We start from the raw sequence: 24,512 nt of genomic DNA, 5'->3' as shown, positions 1-24,512 counted from the left end.
TCAAAACATACAAGCGTTTTGGATATTGTGAGAATACAAGTGCATAATCAACACATGGATTAAATGACACAGTAACTTGAATTTTTTTCATTGACATTTTAATTATTTATTTTAACATTTTAATATTATCTGCTATTTTTCAGTACTGGCCCCCAGTGGGCCCAATGAAGACTAGCGTATCATAAAAATCTCTGTTCTGAAAGAAAACACAAAATTAAAAAAATTTTCTTGCACATCACTGCAAACAACAAATTTAATCTGGGTAAGTAGATTAAAAAAGATTTTTTGTTACATTTACATTATAAGTATACAATATATTTTCCAAAAGAATTTGTTTTAATTGACTTCCGAAGATAATTTTATTTCTATTTAGAAACAGAAGCTTATCGATGTGTGCAGGAGGAAACTACATGTGGGGCCTGTTAACTGTCAGGCTGATAACTCAAAACATCCAAAACCAATAGCACCAACGTTCTGGGTATGTAAGGTAGCCTCTTACAATGGTTAAGATGTGTTAAAGGGATGCTCCAATCAGGTTTTTTAAGGCCAATACCAATTTCACATTACTTGATCAGCCGATTCCAATACCGACTTGATTTTTTTTCCCTTTATCTCTTTAAAAACATTTTACAATGATCTCCTGCATAACCAGACACATAGAAGTTTTATGCCCTAAAGTGTATTTTTATAATTAATCTACAGACAGCTTTTTGCTGTTAAAATGTACATTATATTTATACAGGTGTGTTTTTTTTATTCTGTGTATCAACTAGACATTCGTAATTTTTGAGCTGTAACTATAAAATATGGATTACTATTTTAATTATGTAGTACATGTATCTTACCATTGCCTCCAGCAGATACCCGTGACCCTGTTGTTAGGATATAGAGGGTTGGATAATGGATGGATGTATCTTACCAAATTATATTTATATTTTATTTTCCAATTAAAAGTGCATTTTAAACAAGCAGGCTATACAAACTTAAGCGGTGTCCATTTTAATTTAAAGGACAACAAAGACCTGAAATCATTAAAGCAGCTTTTCTTGCCGTTTGTCTAGTTGCACAGGACGATTTCTCCCAATATTTTGTGTTTTCAGTTTATCACTCCACTTTTTTTAACGTAAAGGCTAATCTACCAGTTGGTAAAGGAGCACTACAACTAAATTACTGTAGAAGTTAGGAAAGCAGGGGCTGAAAATATTTTTTGTGATTGGCCTTTTTACCAATCAAGTCTTTTTTTTTAGTTAATATCAGCCGATTTCAATCTGTGGCCGAATCCTTGACTTCAAAGGTATAAGCAAAAAACGCTAATGAGGCTGATTCATAGCAGACATAAGGTTTGTTCATTATTATAAATACATGCAACCACTAAGCCTCCAAGTTCTTACATCTATACTGCAACAGCTGTCTTCTTCTGTGAAAAAGACTAACAAACTATGTTTCACTGGAACATTTTGTTTTTGTAATTACACTTATTTCAATGCTGTGGCATGTTATTATAATATATACTTTTCAGCCAATAGCAAACACCAAAAGTTGATTATGAGTCTCAGCTTATTGCTTATGGCTAGCTGAGGTTCCAGCTGTTGGGTTTTCTCAGCAAAATGTTTTCTGTGTGTTTGGTGACAGTGCCTCTAGACAGAAGGTAATACCTAGGCTAAATATGATTGACTAGTTCGACAACAGTCTTTTCTTTGGGGCAGAATGATAGGTAAACTAACTTGTTCCGTCTTTGTTTTCCTTCGGCCACTGATCACTATCTTAACTTTGCTAATGCTGAAAATGTGTAGGTTGCTGTGGACCCGGTAGTTCATGATAGATGTGCTACTTTTGTATTTGGGCACAGTATTACAAAGTTTATAGTGAACTCTGTTATCCTTTCACACAAAATACTCTGATATAACCTATGTTTAGCACACTTAATATTCACTAATACGTTCTGTTCTTCCTCCAGTGTACTGGAAATATTGCAAACCAGTTGCTAAGGCAATTACTGCAACACAGCAAAACATAAAACAATGAAAATCAGCTTGTAATTTAGGCATGTTTAACAGTATACTGTCGGAGTGTGCTATTTCCCTATCTCTTGCTCCCTGTTGTGTTTCAGATTGTCTATGCTACAAAGTTGTATCACCATCTACAAATTTCACTCTTTTATTTAAAAGTTCAGACAATGGCTCTAGCAAATGTCTAACTTAAGTGTAATGCACTTATTTAAAGAGTACTTTTTTTCTTTCAAATACATTAGAATGAACATACCAGAAAAGCTGCAGAAATTCCAACTTCCTGCTTGTGATTGGGCAGAGAAGAATCCACTGAATTTAAACTAAGGCGGTTGGCCCAGAACTCCTCAGCACTGATCACTTGACTAACTACCAGGTCTTTATATAACTGGAATAACAAGGGGTCTTCTTGGAGCATTCTGCCAATAGGAAGAAACAACTAATTTTTTGTAACGAAAACAGTCAGAAATCATTAATACTGTAAACAAGAGAGACTTGACAACTTTTTTTAACAGAAAAGTAAATTCCTCAGCATTGAGTTGAGTACCTAAAAACAACATTCAAATTTCAGATTCACTTTCCAAGAATACAGCTAGCAATAAATAACCAATACTTACCTATTTTTTTCCTCCAGCTCCTTGTTAGTTTTTCTTTTAAATTTGGGTAATAGCTGCTGGAGGAGATCTTTGACAGCATCACGGTCCTTCAAAGCGCTACTCTCATTCGTGAAATGGAAGTTTGTTGTTTCCCCTGTATGCAGAACTAATTGCAGCTGAATCTTAGCTTTACCATCAGGACTTATTTTCTGACCTGAAAACAGACAAAGCATATATGAAAATTATCTGAAAATAGCAACAGAATTAATTGAATATGTAACACCAATATAGTATTTTATGTTTTAGAGTACTCTCGATTTACTCAGACAGTCAGTGATCTAGTAATAAAATTTAACAGGTTAACAAGTGGGTTTATGTAAAATGAACAAAAGCTTAATCACAGCAAAGGTCCCCCTAATTTTCATAGACAGAAGCAAGTAAAATTTTGGTCACATTCCAGATTGCTTTTTTCACAATTCTTAGATATGGGCCAATTAAATGCTTATTTTTCCCTCCTTCCACCTCTTTAAATGTGTTAATGCTTTTTAGGTTTGACAGTAAGTAGAATTATAGACAGTCTATTAAAACTGAAGAAAGCATATAGGTTAGCGATGCTATTTGTTCACTATGGACTTTTTATGGCAATTTAATCTAATCAATAAGTAATAATAATAATAATAATTCATTACATTTATATAGCGCTTTTCTCAGTACTCAAAGCGCTATCCACACAGGGAGGAACCGGGAAGCGAAGTATGACTGTCAGTAGGCCAGATTTTATGAGCTTAACATAAGCCTTAACATAATAATACAATACTGCAATATTTTTGATTGTAATGTACTATCAATACATCGAGGACAAATTTATTGGTTTATTTTTTAATTTAGACCCAATTGTAGGACTAGGAATCTACAGTAGTGGCAATAGTGGAATCTCATTATGAATATTTTTTATGTAGCCAGACATTATATTTGTCTGCTATTTTTCTTCCACCCAGTATTAAGGTGCACTGAACGATGTGATTATTTAAAAACCTAACTGTGCTATAAACTTAACCTGAACTTGTTGGCTATAATTATTTAAAGCTATGAGATAACTGTACTCTGTTACTGTTCCTGGTTTACTATGACCTTCGTCATAGTATATCAGCTTAACTTCTGCTATTGCTTTATGCAAGGAAGAAACATTTTCTGTACTCTTTAAAAGCTAACTGCAACAGGTTTGTATCAGAGATCTTTGGAAGTACTCACATTTTTCACATCTGGTTCAATGCTAGACCCTGCCTTTCTATCTACATCTCTACCATGGACCTCTTATTAGGATTTGAGGAATAAAGTGCATTTAACATGCTTAGCTTGTGAAATACAACACGTAACAAGTTAACAGACATTAATGTAGCCCCAAAAATTTTAAAAGCAGATGATTTGTATACATTAAAACAATATTTTCAGTATGAAACATTGTAATCTCAAGTACTAGTTGACAACCAGGGCTTATCTGATAAGTTTATTCCCAGAGTTAAATTTACCTAGTGTACAGATGGGTGTTTAATATAACAGTGAATCTCAAGCTCAGTCCTGGGGGCTCACTGTGGTTACAAGTTTTTGTCCCAAATAACACTTGAATTTTATTTAACTTTTACATTAATTAAATAAGTTATTTCCCATTTTTGAATTTTTGAAGTGTGTGCAGGAATAATAAAAACTTTGCGAATTTCTTCTACTGGAGTGTAGCAAAAATATATATACATTAATGTTACACAGGGATAACTCAGCTACCCCCAAAACCTCATCCTACTTTTCCAGTTGTTCAGGATATTTAACTTATTTATAAAGAATGTTATTGGGTATGAAACTGTAGCAGCTTCAGCCTTCCAACATTGTTCTGCACATTATTGTTATCATTAGGAAATAATTGGGGAGAAACACCTCTCTCACACAAACAATTGTGTTCTTCGGAGTGGTGGCTCTGAGGCTAAGGATCTGCGCTGGTATCCCGAAGGTTGCCGGTTCAAATCCCCGTCACTGCCAAAAGAGATCCTGCTCTGGTGGGCCCTTGAGCAAGGCCCTTAACCTGTAATTGCTCCAGGGGCGCTGTACAATGGCTGACCCTGCGCTCTGACCCCAAGGGGTATGCGAAAACTACCAAATTCCTAATACAAGAAATTGTATAAGGTGAAACAAAGAACAAAAAAAAAAAAAAAAAAAGTGAGAAAAAAACTAATCAACCAGTGAAATGAATAACTGGCAAAAAGACTCACTAGGTAGAACAAAAACCTGTAGCAACATTGTACCCGAAGGACTAAACCTGAACACCATGTTAACATACCGTAACTAAGAACTCCTGCAGCGACTACAAAAATATCAAAATCAATTTCCATATTACAAAAGATTTACGTGGAATTAAAAGAGGATGGGTAGGATGTATGACTGGGGAGGGAAGGGATAACCTTGATAAACTGATGTCCTGTCTTGGGCTGATTCCTGCCTTGCACCCAATGCTGCTGAGATAGACTCTGGACCCTCACAACCCTAGACTGGAATAAGCAGGTTTAGTAATATTATGTTGTTATGTTAGATTGACACATTATTGCTTATAGATATAGGACTGCAATAAAATATGGGAATAATTGCAATATATTGTGCAGAAAAGTATTACAATTCTTGTTAGTTAAAAACATTTTAAAGAATTGCAGCATTGTTATCCAACTCCTAAACAATATGTATATCTCTACTAGCATGTAGCATTTGATGATTCAGTGAATAGTGTGCTTCAGAGGATGAGGTATTTATAAGGCCTGGACAGACTCTTTGGGTCATTACAGTACACTGCTACACAGTACATATTGATAGTGTGTACATCTGATAAACCATTTTCAATATTCTGCTGTTGTATTATAATACCTTACTCATATCTGTATAAGCAGCATGATCTTTGTAAGTGCTGCTTTCAATATTATTGCACATTTTTCTCATCCATGTTTATCAATAAAGGTACTTCTTTAAAGTTTTTTAATCAATGAGATGTATGACAGATAAAAATGATGCCACCCACTTTCTATTTTATTTATTCATTCATAAATTAAAGCCAGAAAAATACAGTATAATAGTGTCTCAAATAACCCAACACTTTAAAATGAAAGTAAACAGAAACAGAAGTTAGGTATAAATTATTCCTGTGAATATGGTAACTTACAACGGATATCTGCATACAAGTGGCTGACAGTGAAACGATCTTTGCCTTCAGGAGTCCAAGCTATTCTTTCTGCCATCAAAAAGAGTATACCATCCTGCTTCTTCTGACGCACTCTCTTTATAGCCAGTAAGACATCCTCAGACGAGGTGGTCATTGTAGCACCCACTGTAAGAAAATGGTGAGAAATTGGCAGATAAAAAGCGGTTCTTCAAAAATATCTGGAGATAATGGTCTCTATCGTAAAATAATTACATATGTGCCAGGCAAATATTAAAATAGTAGCCTAAATCTGTTTTGAAAAAGAAAAAAAAGTTGAAGAAGGATACTTAATACATTGACCCTATAAGGGCAAAGAAAGGTAGTGCAGGTAAAGTTAATTTTAAAAGAATTTTATCCAGAAAAAGCTAGGAGATCCCAGATGCTGTCATAACAGAAATATTACACTTTAAAACCTCTCTCTTATATGCTGAGGAAATTTTATTGATCAAAAATATGAGCAAACTGACAAAACAACCCAATAATTAGAGGAATTTTGCACATCACAATAAAGAGTGTGCCATTGATGTAGTATGTTCTTCAGGTTGCATGACAAAAGTATTTGGAACAAAAAAGTGCCAACAAAGGAGAGCTATAACAAATGTGGGGAGGAAAAATGAGCATAACAAATGTGTGCAGTTAGAAAGGGCCACTATTTAATGCAATTTATTGCAGTACAAATTAAATACACATAACAACCAGAAACCCCACACACAAAACTATGTAAATAAGAGTGAACATACTTTACGAAATAGAGTGTCACATTATCTGCAATTCCTTGCAAAATGTCTAAATGTGGATAAAGTTGGCTATTACAACGAATTTTCTATCAAATTATCCACTGCACATAAAACAGCAGACTAAACTACATCTCTAGTACAATTTCAGTTTAAAAAACACCCAATCCATATATACCAAACACATCAGATTTCCCCTGGACACATTTTGATACAGCTGACAATTCACAGTTCATCTACTCTAAATGCATGTTCACACACTGCAGAGACAACAAAAGAGCACTAGTGAAACAGAGAAGAATTACTATAATTTCACAAATCCAGAAAAGGAGATGTATTTAATGCTGTTAAAGCAACAGTTACACCACAAGGTGAATTTGATAAATGCACAACCTTTATCATGGACAGAGCCAAAAAAAAAAAATCAAGAACTTGCTGGAATGTAGGTGTAATGGAGTTATTTACTTCTCAATGTTCCACTGCATTGTGCATCAACAGGCTTTGCGTTATTTTCCATTTTCATATTGATGAATAATGGACATAGTAAGTACAGTCCTCAGATGGATTAGATGTGGTAACCGTGCCCTACGTATAAATGTCAGGTTGGTTGACTGCAGGGAATTGTAGAGATTTTACACCCTTCGAAAACCATCTGTACTTACAGAAATTAAATGTAAATGTAAAGTAACTGAAGGTCTGACTGATGCCAGCTTTCTGATTTCACTTGCATTCTTGACTGACATCAGTAAGCTGTTAAATTCTCTGAGTTAAAACTTGCAAAGAAGAGATGAAATGTGAGTCAGCTCTCTGTTTCAGCATTCAGGAACAAAATCAAGCAGCTGAACACTGGAGATGAAAGAAAATAGATCAATTTAAAACTTTGATTACTTTTGAATTTTGCCTCCAGAACAAACATCCATATTAGAAATTGAGACCAGGTTTCATTTTAAAGAAATGGATTCAAACATCAGACTTGTTAAAAACAATTTTAAGCCAGATTCTGAAGAAGTAAAATATTACATGTAATTCTGTGAGTTCAAGGTAGACCAATTTCTTCTTTCACACTTAAAAGCCTGGATTGCAATTCTTCAAACTGCCCTCCAAAGAGTATTTTGGTCTGTCAATGGCTTCCGTTTTAGATATTACTTGCATCCACGAGAAGATATTCTCTGACATGTCATGTTCACTTTCAGATGAAAGTAGATTTTGCGTTTCATTTGGAAATCAATGTCCCAGAGTCCGGAGGAAGAGTGGAGAGGCACAGAATCCAAGATGCTTGAGGGCCAGTGTGAAGTTTTCACAGTCAGTGATGATTTGGGGAGCCATGCGTTTTATCAAGTCCAAAGTCAGTGCAGCCTTCTACAAGGAAATTTTAGAGCACTTCATGCTTCCCTCTGCTGACAAGCTTTATGGAGATGCTGATTTCATTTTTCCAGCAGGACTTGGCACCTGCCCACACTGCCAAAAGTACCAATACCTGGTTGAATGACCATGGTATCACTGTGCTTGATTGGCCAGCAAACTTGCCTGACCTAAACCCCATGTTTTGTCAAGAGCAAGATGAGAGACACCAGACCCAACAATGCAGACGAGCTGAAGGCCGCTATCAAATCATCCTGGGCTTCCATAACACCTCAGCAGTGCCACAGGCTGATCACCTCCATGCCACACTGCATTGATGCAGTAAATCATGCAAAAGGAGCCCTGACCAAGCACTGAGTGCATACATGGACATACTTTTCAGTTTACCAACATTTTTGAATTAAAAAAAAAATTTTTTTGGTCTTATGTGATATTCTAAATGATGCATAACGATGTGAGCAGTGTTTTAAGACTTTTCAGGAATGACTATAGCAGTGAAGTTTTCAGATTGCATTGTTTTGCTCATCAGGAACTTCTCATTTGTAAAGCTGTATGTAAAACAATGGAAGGTGTTGAGGTTGTTGTAAAGAAAACAATTAACACAATAAATGCATGCAGTATCATTAAAAATAGCTTTCAGTCACTTTATTGAAATGACAATTGAGAAATAGAACATCCATCCTCAACTATAATTCAATTTCTTGGATGAGTTTTGAATCAAGCATCCATAATCTTTGCGACCTTAATGACAACATAGTGACTTAAATAAAAACTTTTAATAAGAAACTGGTTAAGCAACTTTAGGACAGTGTTGTGTGCTCAAGTATTTATTTTTGAATGACTTTTTGCCTAAATTCAGTTCAATAATTCGCCAGCTTCAGCAACCCGCTTTAACAATCATCGATACTTTTTATATAATTGAGAAATTCCATAATTCAATATCAGACATCAGTTTACACGTGAAAGAAGAAAAGAATTTAACAATTTTTCCAACACTTTCCAGTTTCCTTGATTTGCACTCGCAAGATATCAAAAGCAGAATTAGCAAAAGAATTATAAGCTATTTAGAAACAGTATATGATGAACTTGGGTTAAAATTTAAGGAAGCAACATTTTTCAGGAAGTTTACTTTCCTCTTAAACCCATTTTACAAACATTAATCTGGAACAAGTTAAGTACAATCAAGTTTGTTTATCCTCTTTTCCCTCTTTATCTTCCCTTGACTGGTCAAATATAAGATACTCATTTATGGAATCCCCGTCAAGATGATCATATGAAACGTAAATTTCCAGAAAAGGATGTTACAGCTGAACATTTCTGGTGTGATATCTTCAAGAATTGTGTCATATGTAAAGATCTTGCATGTGTAGCTTTGCTCATTTTAACTGTTTTTCTGATTACAGTGATGTGTGATTCAGCTCACTTCATTTCTTAAAATCTAAATACAGTAACAAACTGATGGATGAGCATCTTGAAGCTGCTCTCCGCTTAGCAGTAGAGGAGAGACATGTGGAAGAATTTCCATACAGTATAACAAACTTCTTTGACAGCAAGAGGTATGTACATTACTGATTTTATGATATATTTTATAAACTTTTAAATTTAGGTAAAATTTAATATTGGAAATAAAGTCATCTGTGCATCTGTGCAGTCACTGAAAAGATTTTTCTGACAACCCCTGTTGTAGACTATAGAGTTAAAATGTAAACAGACAATACTCATACATTTACAAAAAAAAAAACTTCGTTTACATTGTATTTAATAAGGAAACATGTACAGTTGACATCAAATAATTCTTGACATATTTTATAATTGATATATAAAGGTATGCATCCAAACTTCAGTAAGTATGAATGACAAATAGGATTTACAATTAAAAAAATTAACCCAAATTAATGTTAAAAATATCCAACAAAGCATTTTTGGCTGCAGGTAACATTAACATTTTATGTACTTTTTTCACAAAACTTGTGGAGCTTTGCAAAATTAACTTTAGTACTTAAAGCACCCTGCAATAGAATCCTAGTTACACACATGCACTCCCCAACTAGTTTCCATTTTTTAAACTACACCCTGAACACCACAACAGCTCACGACAAAATAGTGTGATGAGTCTATACTGTGTATATTAATTTAAATTCCATGTGCTCCTAATGGTAAGGCTTTCTTTAACATATAATGTCTGTTCCTCCAGTGTGGGTGTAGCAACACTCTGTAAAATCAGCACATGTGCCCAACCTCCTTCTCCTCCCCAGTAAGGGCTTTAGAAATAGGGAAGAAACCATGACAGGAGCAACTGCAAAGTAAAATTGGTCAGGCACCATGCAGCAGGTGTTAATTTTACAGTCATGGCCGAAATTATCGGCACCCCTGGAATTTTCCTTGAAAATGCACCATTTCTCCCAGAAAACTGTTGCAATTACAAATGTTTTGGTATACACATGTTTATTTCCTTTATGTGCATTGGAACAACACAAAAAAACAGAAAAAAAGTCAAATCTGACATAATTTCACACAAAACTCAAAAAACCGGGCTGGACAAAATTATTGGCACCCTCTACTTAATATTTGGTTGCACGCCCTTTGGAAAAAATAACTGAAATAAAGCGCTTCCTATAACCATCAACAAGCTTTTTATACCTCTCAACTGGAATTTCCAACCACTCTTCTTTTGCAAACTGCTCAAGGTTTCTCAGACTTGAAGGGCGCCTGTTTGGGGTCATTGTCCTGCTGGAACACCCATGACCTCTGACGCAGACCCAGCTTTCTGACACTGGGCCCTACATTGCGTCCCAATATCTTTTGGTAGTCTTCAGATTTCATGATGCCTTGCACACAGTCAAGGCATCCAGTGCCAGAGGCAGCAAAACATCCCCAAAACATCTTAGAACCTCCACCATGTTTGTCTGTAGGTACTGTGTTCTTTTCTTCGTAGGCCTCATTCCGTTTTCTGTAAACAGTAGAATGATGATCTTTACCAAAAAGCTCTACCTTGGTCTCATCTGTCCACAAGACGTTCGCCCAGAAGGATTTTGGCTTCCTCAAGTACATTTTGGCAAACTCCAGTCCGGCTTTTTGATGTTTCTGTGTCAGCAGTGGGGTCCTCCTGGCTCTCCTGCCATAGCGTTTCATTTCGTTCAGATGTCAACGGATAGTTCGAGCTGACACTGTTGCACCCTGAGTCTGCAAAACAGCTTGAATATGTTTTGAAGTTGATTGGGGTTGTTTATCCATCATTCGGACTATCCTTCGTTGCAGTCTTTTATCAACTTTTCTCTTCCGTCCACGTCCAGGGAGATTAGCTACAGTGCCATGTGTTGTGAACTTCTTGATTATGTTGCGCACAGTGGACAAAGGAACATGAAGATCTCTGGAGATGGACTTGTAGCCTTGAGATTGTTGATATTTTTCCACAATTTTTGTTCTCAAGTCCTCAGACAAATCTCTGCTCTTCTTTATGTTCTCCATGCTTAGTGTGGCACACTCAGACACACAACAGAAAGGTTGAGTCAACTTTTCTCCATTTTATCTGGCTTCAGGTGTAATTGCTATATTGCCAGCACCTGTTTCTTGCCACAGGTGAGTTCAAATGAGCATCATGCTTGAAATAAAACTATTTACCCACAATTTTGAAAGGGTGCCAGTAATTTTCTCCGGCCTATTTTTGGAGTTCTGTGTGACATGATGTCAGATTTGGCTTTTTTTTCTCTGTTTTTTGTGTTGTTCCAATGCACATAAAGGAAATAAACATGTATATACAAAAACATTTGTAATTGCAATAATTTTCTGGGAGAAATGGTGCATTTTCTGGGAAAATTCCAGGGGTGCCAATAATTTCAACCACGACTGTACATTTAACAAATTCAACAATTTGCTTTTAAAATCAAAACATTACCCTAGTGCATTCCTGTTTAGTGATAAATGTGGCCCTCGTTTTATTATCTGCCACATTCAATTTAAGATAATAATATAAAAAAATAAAGTTAGCTGGTAAATTTACTTGACAAAACAAATTCTAAATAAGACACCATCATTATGCATTTAATCCTGGCAGGAACTACAGACTAACTGCTCATGATTTATGATTAAATATTCCTTCTCAAAAGGCTGCATATTGTATATAGAGTAGTCTTATGACTGGACTGTATAAAATATGATCTCCACCACACAACCTGTGATTACTATATAGATGTATCTATTGCATATCAGAAGAATGCAAAATTCACTTGTTTGTAAAGTGTTACAATAGTTGTAATTTAATGATGTACAGTGTTTGTCTCCACAGAGATTTAAACCAGATCTTTAAGTTTAGCATTCAAAGATGTTCATTTTTATTCCTTGCCAATGGTTAAATTTCGCACCATTCACTCACTATGGCCAATGATAACTTTCAACTCTTTTTTGCACAGTTTAATGATATTGAAGCATTTCGACAAAGGAGAATTCCAGAAAATCGCTTGTGCATGTACAGTAATCCCTCGCTATATCGTGCTTCGCCTTTCGCGGCTTCACTCCATCGCGGATTTTATATGTAAGCATATTTAAATATATATCGCAGATTTTTTGCTGGTTCGCGGATTTCTGCGGACAATGGGTCTTTTAATTTCTGGTACATGCTTCCTCAGTTGGTTTGCCCAGTTGATTTCATACAAGGGACGCTACTGGCAGATGGCTGAGAAGCTACCCAGCTTACTTTTCTCTCTCTCTTGCGCTGACTTTCTCTGATCCTGACGTAGAGGGATTGAGCAGGGGGGCTGTTCGCACACCTAGACGATACGGACGCTCGTCTAAAAATGCTGAAAGATTATCTTCACGTTGCTATCTTTTGTGCAGCTGCTTCCTGAAACGACATGCTGCACGGTGCTTCGCATACTTAAAAGCTCGAAGGGCACGTATTGATTTTTGATTGAAAAACAAACTCTGTCTCTCTCTCTCTCTCTCTGCTCCTGACGGAGGGGGTGTGAGCTGCCGCCTTCAACAGCTTTGTGCCACGGTGCTTCGCATACTTAAAAGCCGAACAGCCCTATTGATTTGTTTGCTTTTCTCTATCTCTGTGACATGCTCTGCTCCTGACGCGCACTCCTTTGAAGAGGAAGATATGTTTGCATTCTTTTAATTGTGAGACAGAACTGTCATCTCTGTCTTGTCATGGAGCACAGTTTAAACTTTTGAAAAAGAGACAAATGTTTGTTTGCAGTGTTTGAATAACGTTCCTGTCTCTCTACAACCTCCTGTGTTTCTGCGCAAATCTGTGACCCAAGCATGACAATATAAAAATAACCATATAAACATATGGTTTCTACTTCGCGGATTTTCTTATTTCGCGGGTGGCTCTGGAACGCAACCCCCGCGATGGAGGAGGGATTACTGTAAACATGGATTACTAAAAAACAGGTTTCTGCCTTAACTGTGTTATTTACAGTAATCTGATTATGTGTGTGCATGTAAACGCTTGAGTGTTGGCAAGTAATGTCGTTTCAAAAGATCACACGAACCAGTCATAGGTATTATACTTCAAAAAATTCACACAATTTTTTTTTTACCTAGATTGACAATCTATGCATACCACTACAAAATATAAAAAGTCATTTTTGCTTAGGTAACACTCCTTCTCAATCAAGAATGTTTAATGCAATCAGGAAGGAAATTTTAGGTACATGTTTTTGTTGAAAAACACAACATCCATCATCAAATTCTTGCATCAGGAGGCAATTCTTGCAATTAAAATACAGGAAATGATTATTGGAAGAAACTAATCAATGTGAAGACATACAAGGGCAAAGTAAATTTAAAAAAAATAAGGGGACATCTGAGCTTTCCTTAAACATATGAGAAAAGACCTGGTAAGTCATCTTGACAATAGAAGTGATGTGCTGTGGAGTCAGAGTAGTTTTTGTATTTCCTTATCTATAAACAGTATTAATGCCATTCATTGTTAATGGTCATTCAATATGAAATAATAAAAAATACTGTATCTTTAAAACACTGCCAGAGTTCTGACCTAGACCAAACACAATGATCACATCATCTCTGAACAGACATGGCTACAACAGCTTCCCATCCAATATGTTACGTTCACAAATCTTTTAATAATTACCAAGCTAATAATTCTAACACCTGGTCTTACATGCAATCTGCCATTTCATATAAAAATGTATGAAATGACTTATCTATACCTCTGGCAACACTGCTTCTAATAAATACATTTTTCTAAATCCTTCCAATTATTGATACAAGTATTTAATCCATATAATAGTTTGCTAGTTGTGCTGTACTAGACTATGAGGTGTTGTTTTATACAATGATATACATGAGATTTTCATTTAAGTTGTGCTACTCACATAGTTTTCTGAACCATTTATTGCATAACTGCAACTACAGAAGGAAACCTTTCTTACGGCTTATTCCTGCTTTAGAGCAGGGATAACATACTACAATCACAATATTCTAATTAAAATGTTCAGCTTGTCTGATATGACAATTTTCAATGCAAAGATGTTGGTAAAACTATACAAGTTTCAGACCATAGTTTGCGAGGCTTAAGAACTATGTATATGACATGATTATTACAGGAAAGGGCATTTCACACGGAACTCCTCCCTGCTTACCCTGTACCACAGACTCATGAATCATGTCATCTACCGACATTTTCTCACAACAGAGCAATACAGTTATCAGTGGCGGGCATGAAAATGAATAAAGGTCACTTATTGTTGAATTGTGCAAATTGAACCACCTGCACCTTAACATCAGTAAGACAAAACAGATCATTGTACACTTCAGGAAAGTCAAGACCACTTTGCCCACAGTTTTCATTGATAATGAAGATGTGAAGGAGGCAAGGTTATACAAATAACTTATGATGCATCTGAATTACAGGCTTAGGTGCAGCACCAACACAGATGCTGTACACAGTAAGGGTCAGAGTTGCCTTTATTTTCTAAGGAGGCTGAGGGCATTTGGTGTATGAAGCCCACACTTGCATGTTTTCTATCTCTCTGTAGCAGCCAGTATACAGATGGTCCTCAACGTACGATGGGTCGACTTATGATTTTTCGAAGTTACAATAGCAATTCGAGAATTTATATAAAATTATGTAAATAACTGTATAAATTTTAAAGTTGGCACAGCAAGCAAACATTTCTGTGGGCCGAGCGAAGCGGTGCGATACGTTGGGATGGTGCCAGGATGCCGGAAACTTACACCTTGTTAGAAGCATCAGTCTCACTAGCAATCAGCAGAGATCAGTGAACTTGTTGTTACAGCTCACATTTTTTTTCTGTGATTTCCTTTTGATGCCCACTGAACAGTGTGCAAATATGTCTTCCAAACACCCAAGTGCCTCACTTACTGGTAGTGAAAAGAAGAAGAGGAAAGCCATTAGTTTGGAAGAGAAATTAAAGATAATACGCCTGCATGAAGGGGGAAAGCCAGTCATGGCCATTGCACATGATCTTCAGCTATCCCAGTTGACAATATCTATGATTATCAAAGATAAGAAAAGGATAATGGAGGCTAACAAGACATCTGCTTCGGTGCATTCAACGATTATCACTACGAAGAGAGCAAGGCCTTTAGAAGATATGGAACAACTACTCGTAACATAGATCAGATCAGATACAAAAGTGCATACTGTTTAGCCTACTCACAATACAGGCTAAGGTGCGCACACTTTCTGATACACTTAAGGAACGGTATGATGACCCTACCTACACTCAAACTTTTAAGGCAAGTCGCAGATGGTTTCAATGTTTCAAGAATCGTCACAATCAAACCTCTTAAGATTATTGTTGACTAGAAATACTTGCCTGAACAAATCTTCAATGTAGATGAAACTAGATTGTATTGGAAGCGAATGCCTGAGCGAACATACATACACCAAGAAGTTAAGACAATGCCAGGATTTAAGGCTTTTTAAGGATTGTGTTACTCTTTTTAGGAGGAAATGTTGCTGGCTATAAATTAAATCCTTTCATTATTTACCAATCGGCAAAGCACAGAGCTTTAGCAAACAAAAGCAAGGTGATGCTTCCCATTTATTATGTGCACAACAAGAGAGCCTGGATGACAGCAGCTTTATTCGAAGATTGGCTTATAAATTGTTTTATTCCTGCGGTGAAAGAACACTGCCATGAAAATAACATACCCTTTAAAATCCTCCTTATTTTAGGTAATGCTCCAGGACACCCACAGCACATAGGGGATGCAGATCCTGATGTCAGAGTTGTGTTTTTATCCCCCAACACAACTTACCTCATCCAGCCAATGGATCAAGGTGCTGTGACCACATTCACGCTGTATTACTTGTGGAACACTTTCGCTCAGGCTGTGGAAGCTACCCAAGAAAAGAAACTCAGACGTTTTTGGAAGGAATTCAACATTCTGAATGCAGTTATGAACATAGCTCGAACATAGAAAGAAGTAAAGAAGGAATGCATGAATGGGATATGGAAAAATCTTGTGAATGTGAATGGGAACACATTTAAAGACTTTCAGAAAGATGATGCTGAAATAAATAAATAAAAAGATTGTATCACTAGGCAAAACACTGGAGTTGGAAGTAGATGATATTCGAGAACTTTTAGATCTTGAGGAAGAAGACTTAACAACTGAAAATTTGATTGAACTTGAGGAAAAAAAAAAAAGATCCAAAAGGTAGATTCAGAAAAAAAGTTCACAACAAACAAAATGGCAGAGGCATTTTCCTTCATTGAGCAAGGACTTAAACTTTTTGAAGAGACGATTGTTAGCTATGACAGATCTGCAAAAGTTGAGAGACAGATTTATGATGCATTAGCTTGCCATAAACTTATGCATGAAGAAATAAAGAAACAGACAGTCCAAGCTACAATGGATATCTTTTTAAAGAAAACATCATCTGATGTTGAAGGCTGGGGCTCAGATACATCACATGAAAGTCAGAGAGAGACAGAATCGAAAAAAGGATGCAACTTTGGTTGAATCAAGAGCTGAAAAAGAATGTATTGATGACCCTGCTTCTGTATCATTCCCAGCCTCATCATCCGATAATTAATGTTAGTTTATGCACACGAAGGAGAAACTTATTGTTGAGTACAATATGATAGTAGGTCTAGTCTTTGATGTTTTTTTCAATGTAGGTACTAGATAGGATTATTTAATGTATTATTTATAACTTGCCACTAATTAAAATTAGCCAAGTGTGTATTTTACAATGAACTTGACTCCATTGGTAAGTGCAGTGCAAAAGGATACCATTTTACAATGCATCTATCTATGTAGGCAAAGAATTTGCATTTTTTTAAACTTTACAATAATTAAAACATCCATGGTTTAATTATTGTAAACTGCTGTACCATACATTGTGTTTTGTTAAAACATTACCCAATTTATTAGCAAATTAGTGCATTATTGATCACAGTTTCCACGGAATTAGGGTAGGCTACAAGTACAGTAGACTCCCGCGAAGTCGCTGTTCAGAGTTCGCGACCTCAGTCATTCGCGGATTTTTCCTTACAACCTATCTAATAATTGTTAGTGGAAACCTTAAATATCTTCCGCAATTTTTATGGCTTTTATCGTGGCAATACTGCACTGTAGAGAGATCAGGAAGCAACTGTAGAGGAAAACGCGGCTTGGGATGGTGAAAGTAGCCAATAGAATTTGAAACTGCAACTCCCAGCAGTCCCTGCAGTGGCTCTGATTGGTCTTCTGTTGAGGGTGCTGGGGTTGTTGGGGTCAAAAGATGTCAGCGTGGCTTATAAAATAGGGGCATGTGACCAAAAGAAAAAAGAAAGTTTTTGTAATTTGTGTTACAAGTTCCTGTCTGTCTGCCTTCTGTTGGGTTACCTGTATTTATTCATTTTGTCCTGGATCGTTTTGTGCACCTGGATTGTCTTCCGTCTACCTGTGTAAATGAGGACTGTAAGTGGATCCATGGCCATCCTGCAAAGAAAGGAGCGCTCATGAACCCGTCCACTCGTCTTCATCATTTCAGGAACTAGTGGTAGGACTATCTTTACATTCCCATTCAACTTGCAGATCTCTGGACTATCTATTTTCATCATTACATTTCATCATTTGCCGTTTTTCGTGATTTACTGTGTGTGTTTTGTTTGTGCTTTGTTGTATTTAATGTGTAATTGCCATAAGGGTATCGTTGTTTTCATTTATTTCATTTGTTTTCCTTACATTCTTTATTTGCTGTTTGATTACCAGTTTGCTTTGTTTTTGTCTCTGTTTGTGAGTGTGTGCGGGTCGGGTCAAGGCTGGGTGTGTCCCTGGAATCCCTGCCTGAAAAAAATGTGCTCCATTAAAATTTCACTTTTTCTTTGTGAATTGTGATGTTGTGCAGTAAAAAAGTATTTGGCGTCCAGGGATGCATTAACACCCAAGTATGTGGCAGTTTAAGAGTTAAAGCCCCAAGATGCCGCTGAAAGGCCCTGCACCTTCTAAGGCTTCTGGTAATGAAAATGCGCTTGCTTGAATTACAGTACATACAGTGGGTACGGAAAGCATTCAGACCCCCTTCAATTTTTCACTCTTTGTTATATTGCAGCCATTTGCTAAAATCATTTAAATTAAATTTTTTCCTCATTAATGTACACATAGCAATCCATATTGACAGACAAAAAAAAGAATTTTTGAAATTGTTGCAGATTTATTAAAAAAGAAAAACTGAAATATCACATGGTCCTAAGTATTCAGACCCTTTGCTGTGACACTCATATATTTAACTCAGGTGCTTTCCATTTCTTCTGATCATCCTTGAGATCACCTTCATTTGAGTCCAGCTGTGTTTGATTATACTGATTGGACTTGATTAGGAAAGCCACACACCTGTCTATATAAGACCTTACAGCTCACAATGCATGTCAGAGCAAATGAGAATCATGAGGTCAAAGGAACTGCCTGAAGAGCTCAGAGACAGAATTGTGGCAAGGCACAGATCTGGCCAAGGTTACAAAAAAATTTCTGCTGCACTTAAGGTTCCGAAGAGCACAGTGGCCTCCATAATCCTTAAATGGAAGACGTTTGGGACGACCAGAACCCTTCCTAGAGCTGGCCGTCCGGCCAAGCTGAGCTACCGGGGGAGAAGAGCCTTGGTGAGAGAGGTAAAGAAGAACCCAAAGATCACTTTGGCTGAGCTCCAGAGATGCAGTCAGGAGATGGGAAAAAGTTGTAGAAAGTCAACCATCACTGCAGCCCTCCACCAGTCAGGGCTTTATGGCAGAGTGGCCTGTCAGAAGCCTCTCCTCAGTGCAAGACACATGACAGTCCGCATGGAGTTTGCTAAAAGACACCTGAAGGACTCTGAGATGGTGAGAAATAAGATTCTCTGGTCTGATGAGACCAAGATAGAACTTTTTGGCCTTAATTCTAAGCGGTATGTGTGGAGACAACCAGGCACTGCTCATCACTTGTCCAATACAGTCCCCACAGTGAAGCATGGCGGTGGTAGCATCATGCTGTGGGGGTGTTTTTCAGCTGCAGGGACAGGACGACTGGTTGCAATCGAGGGAAAGATGAATGCGGCCAAGTACAGGGATATCCTGGACAAAAACCTTCTCCAGAGTGCTAAGGACCTCAGACTGGGCCAAAGGTTTACCTTCCAACAAGACAATGACCCTAATCACACAGCTAAAATAACGAAGGAGTAGCTTCACAACAACTCTGTGACTGTTCTTGAATGGCCCAGCCAGAGCCCTGACTTAAACCCAATTGAGCATCTCTGGAGAGACCTAAAAATGGCTGTCCACCAACATTTACCATCCAACCTGACAGAACTGGAGAGGATCTGCAAGGAGGAATGGCAGAGGATCCCCAAATCCAGGTGTGAAAAACTTGTTGCATCTTTCCCAAGAAGACTCATGGCTGTATTAGCTCAAAAGGGTGCTTCTACTAAATACTGAGCAAAGGGTCTGAATACTTAGGACCATGTGATATTTCAGTTTTTCTTTTTTAATAAATCTGCAACAATTTCAAAAATTCTTTTTTTTGTCTGTCAAATGGCTGCAATAACAAAGAGTGAAAAATTGAAAGGGGTCTGAATACTTTCCGTACCCACTGTATAGCGGTAACAACGGTATTTTACATTCTAGCACTGCAGGTGACATATCAGTACAGTACTATACAGTATACAGGTTTACCTTTACATTCTTTTTTTTAGGTAATGTATTAAGCTGAATTTGAAATTAAATTCAAGTATTTTGGGGGCATATTTAGGGTTTAAACTATAAAAATAGGCATTTTTTTTTAACCACATCAAACATTCGTGGTTTTTCACAATTCTTGGGTGCTCTAGGAACGTAACCCCCACGAATTTTGGGGGTGTACTGTGTACTACCTTAGGCTAGGTTATGCAACTTATGATCAATTCAACTTGCAATCTGATTTTCGGAATGTAACCCCATCATAAGTAGAGGACTACCTGTATTTTTCAATGCTGCAGTGTGGTGAGGAAATTGCTTTAGTGCAGGTGACGAAAACAGACTAAATCATTTGATTAAAAAGGCTAGTTCAATCTTAAGAGTCAAGTTGGACTCTCTGGAGGAAATTTTACAACAGATGTCACTCTGCTTACTATCCAGGACAATGACTCTCACCTCCTATATACAGATTTGGCTAAACAGAGAAGCACATTCATTAACTGACTGAGCCAACTGTGTTTTTCTCCAAGTAGCGTGACTTAAGGTCATTCCTACCCTCAGCCATCAGGCTCTACAAGGAGCCACCTCTTGTCCAAGGAGGTATTGTACCCTGGCTGTTGAATAGTACTGAGTTAGTCTAGCAGACATCTTGACAGATGCAATGTACAAAATATTCCACCAATACACCGTTCAACAACTGACTCCCTGTACTGCAAAACTGTAGCATACATATGTTCAAATTTTATCACTTTACACTTACCGAATACCTAAACTCTGTTAATCTACTTAGATAATTCATTTTATATCTGTATTAGTACCTTGTTAGCACACCAAAGACTATTATATTATTGTTATATATACACGTGTGCCTTTTTTGTCTGCTGTTTTCTTTGGGATTAATAAAGTTTCTGTCTGTCAATATTCTTATCTATCTAAAATGGTAAAAAGTCAAGAAAGGGCATACCTTATAGAAAGTACAATTTCATATACTGTACACATTTAAGTACAATTTTTTTTCATGTATAAGCTGTGTTATAATATTATGAATAAAATCAGCTTATCCTTTTTAAAAACAAAGGCAAACTTAGTGAACATTTTTATGGTACATTACATAAAATTGAAGTCACTTTTCTCAGATTTTTAGTCAGGCCAGCAGTCCCAAAATGGAACATCTGCTTTTCATCTTACATACTGTAATACACCCATCTGATTTTAGTTCTTTTATTAATTTCTCAAAGAATCAAATTGTTTTGCAGTACTGCTGTCTGTCAGTTTTAATATTTGTGGTCACTTTCGCAATGGTTATAATTGTGTTACTGCTGGACCTGCTCGAATGTTAGATTCCTCCAATATTTAAACAGCAGTACTACCCGATTATCAGGCTCATAAGAAAACCATAATAATTTAAATCTCGTACACTTCATATTTCTTACTATAACAGTAAAAGGTTTTATATAGAAACTAATTTTTAGATGAACGTAGTGCACTGTTGCAGCTCTAAAAAAATTCCTTCAAAACAGAGACTACTTCAGTGCTATGATAACCACCACCTGCGACATGTCCCTGACAGAAATATTGTACATTTAAAATGACTACTGTTCTTTTGTGACCCAAATCTTAAACATGGCCCTCCTGTGTCCATGCTCAAAACGTCGGCAACACCCCAGTTCCCGGAACAGTCTTAACAGCAATGCAGAGAACACGTCTATAGGACCGTCGAGATGTTAGGGCTGATACCTGATGTTTGCCGGCGAGAAGCACTTTCGCTTTCCTAAAGAAACACTATGGTCCAGTTGTCAGATTATACATGTACCACTGACGTTCGGCTTAGCAAACTACACCCGCACTTTCATCTAAACACAGAGCAGGTGCCCAAGAGATATTTTAAATTAAGAACAACTCTTGCGCCCAGATTCCACCTCAGCTTTGACTTTCTAGTTCACTTTTCTCACTTTACGAATGCTTCCTCTCGGCTTTCTTCTGTGTACATCAGGACATCTTTTTCCTTACCTGATTCACCGACGACTTCTTTGGCCTTCCCCCCCTCTCAGACCTCCCAAGGCTTTTTTCGAGACTTGTAAAAAATTGCAATTATGCCAAGAAATTCCCAACTTGCCAGCGAACACCACCTCCTCCTCCTCCTCCTCCCCTACTAGCACCCAGTTTGTTGTGACGTTCAAAAAGCTCCGGCCAGGGAACTTAAGAATAGCGTTCAAACGTTCCGCATTTTCAAAAGGCGAAGGCGCAGCTCATTATTCTGTACTTTTAAAATGTTTTAAAGGAGCTATGTATTATAAAGACTGTTGTTAATTTCGCATAATGTAAAAAAAATCGATACAAACCAATTAAAATGTAAACTATAATTATTTATTGTATATTTTCTATGTGCTGTCTGTAACGTTTAAATACATCCATCCATTTTCCAACCCGCTGAATCCGAACACAGGGGACTGCTGGAGCCAATCCCAGCCAACACAGGGCACAAGGCAGGAACAAATCCCGGGCAGGTTGTCAACCCACCGCAGGACACACACAGCAAGCATACACTAGGGCCAATTTAGAATCGCCAATCCACCATGTCTTTGGACTGTGGGAGGAAACCCACGCAGACACGTGGAGAACATGCAAACTCCACGCAGGGAGGACCCGGGAAGCGAACCCAGGTCCCCCAACTGCGAGGCAGCAGCGCTACCCACTGCGCCACCATTAATTTGGTTGAAGGTAAAGAAGAATGTATCCGGTTATGTAAGTAACAAGGATAGGATAGTGGTTGTATAATATATTGCACAAAATTTTATTGGTTTGTTAATATAACATAACTTTCTTATACCTGCTTGATAGATAGATAGATAGATAGATAGATAGATAGATAGATAGATAGATAGATAGATAGATAGATAGATCTTTATTTGTCCCTAGGGGGAAATTTGACTTTTTACAGAAGCTCATTAAATAAATACACACACACAGTATGGTCTGAACACACACCAGAATGACTCAAAAGCAAGAAGAAAAAAACTGAACAAGAAAAAAACTTCGTCCTTGGCAGTTTCAGGCACAGTCAGACATTATGTAGGTGTACAGTATTGGTATAAATGAGCCCTAGTGGCACTTCTTGATGCAGTGCTGCAGAATAATTTGTTGGCTGAAAGCACTCCTTGTTAATGTGTCAGAGAAAGGATGTGCAGCACTGTTCATGATGGCACTCATTCTCTTCTTCATTACTACCTCCAGGGGGCTCAGGGTGTATCCTATAACTGATCCAGACGTTTTAATTAGCTTGTTGATTCAATGCACTTCTACTGAAGTAATGTTACTGGCCAAGCACACCACAGCATAGGAAAATCACACTGGCCATCACAGAGTTGTAGAAAATATGAACATTGTCACTACCAATATTTAAGGAAAGCAAAAAAAGAGTATGCTTTATCTTTTCTTTGATAGTTTCTCTGTGGTACGAGATCAGTCCAACCTGTAATTGATGTAGACCCCCCAAGTACTTGTAGCAATGCACCACCTCTACATCCACTCCCTGATTAGTGGCGTAATAAATATATTTCATTATCAATTCATCAGTTCCACGTTCCATGAGCCTACCTGGATGGGACCCAAGTGCTGCTGCGCAGTGGGTGATGCCTCAGCACCCCACCAGTTCCAGTCCCCAACAGGCCTGACCCCATTGGCTCTCCAGCGGTTTTGACTCTTCTGGGGATGAGACTCCCAAGGGCTTTCCCCCATCCCTTTCATAATGCAAGCAACATTCCTATGGGCAGCTGCAGCAGACCTACTCCTGCAGTGAGCAGAAAGGAGTCCTGTCTGTCATTTTGGAGCTGTGTGAAGTTTTTTTATGGTGGTTGGAGTGTCAATCCTGCCAACAACCCCCCAACTTTTCACTGCAATTTGGAGGACCGTTTGCAGGGCAGATGCAGTTTAATGTCATACCTAGGAGTCCTGAATGAGACACATTACCTGCATTGTAAGGGAATGTCAGTTACAGCACTATGGCCATGTGGCGTGATTCCCAGCTCACAGGATCATTATTGCTGAGGACCCAAACAGCTGAACCAGGCCAAGGGGACACCCACATAACACCTAGCTGTGGCAAATAGATGATCATTTCCAGGGGGTGGGACTGGAATGTGTGTTTGCCTAGAGGGTTGCCAACCAGGATCCCGAGCTGTTTTGTCATGTGGTGGGTGCGGCAATGCACTGTACTAGAGCATGCTCCCCAACCTGACATGAATTATCAGTCATACATTATACAAAATAAACTCATTACATAACTAAACAATTACACATACTAACAATATGTACACTATACAATGCATCCTTATAATGCAAAATAGTTGTGTTGTAATGGAATATAGGAATGGGGGGTGGGGGAGTTTTGATAATAGTTAGTACCAGTCACTATACAGAGTGTAACATCTTAACAGTTGGCAGGAAGAAGC

The 24,512-nt window shown here is 37.6% G+C and overlaps 1 protein-coding gene across 1 annotated transcript in view; it reads right to left on the bottom strand.

Annotated features, from left to right (window-relative positions):
- gtf2h1 (general transcription factor IIH, polypeptide 1) overlaps window positions 1-22,222 on the bottom strand; it is an 81,118-nt gene extending 58,896 nt beyond the window's left edge. The window contains exons 1-4 of the mRNA XM_028794181.2: window positions 22,072-22,222; window positions 5,799-5,963; window positions 2,624-2,816; window positions 2,263-2,425 (exon numbers count right to left, since the gene is read on the bottom strand). Coding sequence (XP_028650014.1) covers window positions 2,263-2,425; window positions 2,624-2,816; window positions 5,799-5,952 — 510 coding nt within the window. The 5' untranslated portion in view covers window positions 5,953-5,963; window positions 22,072-22,222. The remainder of the gene's footprint in view (window positions 1-2,262; window positions 2,426-2,623; window positions 2,817-5,798; window positions 5,964-22,071) is intronic.
- Between the last annotated feature and the right edge of the window lie 2,290 nt (window positions 22,223-24,512).

Source organism: Erpetoichthys calabaricus, chromosome 2, assembly GCF_900747795.2.
Source record: "Erpetoichthys calabaricus chromosome 2, fErpCal1.3, whole genome shotgun sequence".
Taxonomy (NCBI): Eukaryota; Metazoa; Chordata; class Cladistia; order Polypteriformes; family Polypteridae; genus Erpetoichthys; species Erpetoichthys calabaricus.
This window is presented reverse-complemented; position numbering and strand designations above follow the sequence as displayed.